At 48.6% G+C, this 4,391-nt stretch overlaps 1 protein-coding gene across 1 annotated transcript; it reads left to right on the top strand.

Annotated features, from left to right (window-relative positions):
- Window positions 1-1,551: 1,551 nt before the first annotated feature.
- MIND_01129100 (ATP-dependent DNA helicase) lies at window positions 1,552-2,879 on the top strand (the record flags this gene model as incomplete). The annotated part of the gene is made up of 3 exons (XM_037367840.1): window positions 1,552-2,350; window positions 2,400-2,788; window positions 2,844-2,879. The coding sequence occupies 3 exons, from the start codon at window positions 1,552-1,554 to the stop codon at window positions 2,877-2,879; spliced, it is 1,224 nt and encodes a 407-aa protein (XP_037215672.1).
- Window positions 2,880-4,391: the final 1,512 nt, after the last annotated feature.

The following is a 4,391-nucleotide window of genomic DNA, read 5'->3' as shown; positions in this document are numbered from 1 at the left end:
TTCAGCGGCTGCGGGTCATCGAGAGGCCAATGGTGGACAGTTATTGCCTGCTCGTCTTGGTCATAAGAGGATGCATCACCGCTTGTCCCGAGACCAATCCACCGCGATGATGTCCAGGTCATACGGGCTAGCTGCAGCTCGAGCACCATAATGACAGGGAACCTCTACGAACGTAGAGGTAGTGCCGGAGGTGGGGTAAAGCAAACAAGTGTAAGTCGGATGGTCCTGATAAAAAGAGTGAGTGTCAATGGCTGGTAAGCACTAAAGGCAAAAAGAACCTCAGGAAGACGTTCTATCTCCGCCGACACAGATTCCTGTATCGCTTGGGTGAACGAGGACACGGCAGTGGGTTCAAGAATGTCCATTGAATGTGGGTCGGTCAAAAGCTGGTCACGGTCACGTCTGCGTTACTGCTGACTCATTAGTCATGTGATGTTGAAGCTCGTTGACTTGGACCAATTCCTTTCGAGAGAAAGGCAATAAAACACGGGCTGCTCTGGTTTTCTTCTTCTTATGAGTTACAACTAGTACTGACTCTACTCAATATTCAGACGTAAGACCCGACTTTTCTGAATGAAGGGTAAATCGCGAAGGGCCTCTTCAAGGCCTCTTCCAGTTCAATACTGGTCACCAACAGACTGAATGTGTATATGTGTGGGAGTATCAAGCGCGGGGAAATACTCGAAGGTGAAGGACAGGTATGTCGCGCGACTCGATGGCTGGGAAATGTTTGCTGACTTGTTCTGAGTAAATTCGACCCACAAAACCTTTACCTGTGTATGTAACGCGTATTGCGAATTGACCAGGGACTTCCATTTCAAGCCGATGACTGAGATCATGAGCACTAACGCGTCCACATCGCTTACAAGACGATTGACAAAGCGAGCGATTTCGAAAAAAGCATTTAAACACGGGGAGGGGAACTTCATATCTCATGTCCTATCGGAAGTACGCGTGTTTTATTGTCGTTGTGCATCCATTGACCCTTTTCAGTCCTCGAAGACGCGTTGCAAAACCACACAATTCCCCAAATAATTGGTGTACTCGAGGCAATACAACCGGCACCAAAAAAACGCGCGTCGCAAACGCGAGCAACTGCTCCGATTTGCTTCAAATCTTTCAACGGAACAAATTCACCAAATTATAGAGTCAGCGTCGACGTGCCTAGGTAGCAAGCGAGGCCCGAGAAATGATCTATCTTCTCGACCACGCAAACGACGAAAAGTTGCTGAAATTATCCAGCCCACTCAGAACATAAATCAAGGCGACCTTCAAGCATTGATCGAGGGACCCTTTCTTCAGCCAGTAAGCGACAATGTCCTGCACGATTGTATTGCACGGTAGGGCACTTCTTGTTCATTGGCAATTCACTGACAATACTTGAGGGCCATTGAGCGGACTGGGAATGCAGCACTGAAGAAGGGGGTCTGTCTCGTCTGTGCTAGAAGATTATTTCTTCAGGAATTGGTCGTGTGCGAACCAGACGACATTCCCAACCCTACTTATTTGGCGCCAACACATCCACATAGTGCCCATGTTCTTTATAGAGGCATGCTCCTTCACCAACCGGCACTGGGTCAGGCTCCTCCTCATTTCTTATGTCTCAAATGTCGCGCCAAACTTGTTCTTCGATTGCGCCCTCCTTTGTCCCTCGCAAACAACATGTGGATTGGCCAAGTTCCATCTGTGTTGTCCATTCTTAACCTGCCTGAACTACTACTTGTTGGACTTTATTTTCCGGTGGCTTTCGTCGTCAAACTTTTCCCAAAGAAGGCCGGAAGCGATGCCTGGGACGTCGACACCATGAAAACTGGAATGCGAGGCAATGTCTCGACCTACAGACTGAATCCTACCCTCATCGAGGAAATGGTTACCGGCAACCTAATGCCTCGTCCTATCGGCATTTTGGCTGCGACAATTTCTGTCACGTTCGTCGGGGCAAAGAATGTACCTTTGTTTGTCCTTCCGAAGATGTTCGAGGTACAGCGAAGAAGGGTTCACGACGCATTAGTGTGGCTTCAAGCCAACAACCCGTTATATGCCAACATCGAAATTTCCTCGGAACGCCTTGCAGAACTCCCCGAACACGGCGTACCAGAGGAGCTAACAACAACAGCTCGATATACAGAAGATGCTTCGGTCATAGCTCGTGAACATGGTGGTTATGTGCCATCCGATGCGGATGATGGCGCAGATACTCAAGTCAATGAAGCAGAAGAGCGCGACTTCGGCCAGCGACACGGTAGGTCGTCCTCATGCAGCATCTGCCATTTCACTCATTTCTTTCCCATTGATTTATTGCCGGTGGATAGTCTAGACAATGAAAATCATGATGACCAAGGAAAATATGGTAAGCGAACTTCAGCGGCCTGTCTTCCCCATACTAACACAATGGCTAGAATGCGATGTTATTCCTCTCCAGCCTCATGGGGCTATAGATATATCTGCTGATTCCATTAATAGTGAGGAGTTATTTGCTGCGGCAACGAAAAACCTAGCACCGGAAGAGACTCGCAAGTATGCAGTCCGCCCTGGCAATCAATTTGTGAACGAATATCCACGAGAGGTCAATGGTCAGCGAACAACTGGTGGACCATTGGACGCCAATCATCTTCTTGGTACATTCCCCCTCCTCTTTCCATATGGCCTCGGCGGGATTGAAGTCGATCGCCAGGACCAAGTGTCGTACGAGGAACATGTTCGATGGGCACTGCAATATGACGACGGGCGCTTTCGAAAGGACTTGTATTTTATGTTTCAAGCCTTCGGGGTTCAAGTTAAACGAGAGGTCTGTCGTTCAGCATGCCTACAGCTGGATTTCAAGACCTTTTTTCAAAACCAAGATGCCTTCCAACGACTCACCGCAGAAGACTTTTTGAAAGCAAGCAGGGAAGAAGAACGCAAACAACCAATCAGCAATCCCACCATCTTGACCTTTCGCAAACATATTACAGCTGTTCGTGCACGGGTTACAGGTACCGATGAGAGCCGAATCAGCATTCGTGCTCAAGTATGGGGGATGTCTTTGCGGTTTAATCCTCCAACCATCTGGGCAACCTTCAATCTTTCCGACACTAGCGATCCCATTGCGCAAGTCCTGGCTGGGGTAGAAATCGATCTCGATAACTTCATGGCGACGGCAGGCCCAGACAGCAACTCTTCGTCTCAAAACCATTGCGGGTGATCCCTTCGCTTCCGCTGAATTTTTCCACTTATTTATTCGAGTCATTCTGGAGGAGGTTTTTGGTATCAAGGTTAATCCACACGGTGGAATCGAACGCCGCTGTGGCATAGTAGGCTACGTCCAACGGTTACATCGGCACTGTGGAGGCACAAGCTCGCGGCTCCCTGCATTTTCATGTCCTTTTTTTGGCTCCGTGGTGCACCAACCGCCCAAATGATGAAAGAGGCTCTGTTATCGGAACAATTTCGAGCAAAAATGCGCGCGTTCATATCGAGGAACATGCGCGCACATATCGCTGGAACCACGGGAGACACGCTGATGAAGCTGCCAGCCAAGAAAAATCTCGCATTTTCTCGGCCCGAAGATCCACGAAAGCCAAATTACCCGGCTCGGGCCGCTGCTGCCGAAGCCCGTCTTGCACGTGTGGTGCAAGTTCATGACTGTAAGCTGGAAACTTGTCTCAAAGCGAAAAATGGTCGTTTTGAGTGCAAACGAAGAGCACCATGGCGGACCGCCGAAGACGATTGGGTCACAGAGACGGGAGACTGGGGGCCAAAGCGATTGTATCGCTTCATCAACGCCTGGAATCCAACACTACTGCAAATCACGAGGGCCAACCACGACATGAAACTAATCACCAATGGAGCTGAAACCAAAGACATCACCTTCTACATCACACTGTATATCGCAAAGCGACAAATCCAAGCAGCAAATGCATCCGCGTTGATGGCCAAAGCCATCCAATTCCAGGAAAAACTTAGCGCGAGACAAACGCGCAACTTGGACAAGAACAAACGGCTGGTTCAAGCGTGTGCTAATGTACTCAACCGTCAACAAGAATTTAGCGGACCGGAGGTTGTGGGATATTTGATGGGTTGGGGAGATCGATATATCTCTCATACCTATATTCGGATTTATTGGGACCGCATGACAGCGCAACTGCGTCAGGTATTTCCATATCTTATGGTTGCTTCGTAGGTGTTGTCTTTGACCTGAAACTTAGCACTGATTGCACTCATTTTACAGCGAAAACGATAGGTTACTCTCCACAATGACTTCGGAAATGACAGAGGACGAACCGGTATGTCATCTGTCGTTCTGAAGAACGATTCTAATCCAGTGAACAGAATGAAAAATCTACATTAACACGCAACTCAGACGGAACATTCATTCTAAAGGATCAACTCAAAGAGTACACGGACCGTGG

This window comes from Mycena indigotica (genome assembly GCF_014461135.1).
Source record: "Mycena indigotica strain 171206Taipei chromosome Unknown Mind.scaff0010, whole genome shotgun sequence".
NCBI classification, from domain to species: Eukaryota; Fungi; Basidiomycota; class Agaricomycetes; order Agaricales; family Mycenaceae; genus Mycena; species Mycena indigotica.
This window is presented reverse-complemented; position numbering and strand designations above follow the sequence as displayed.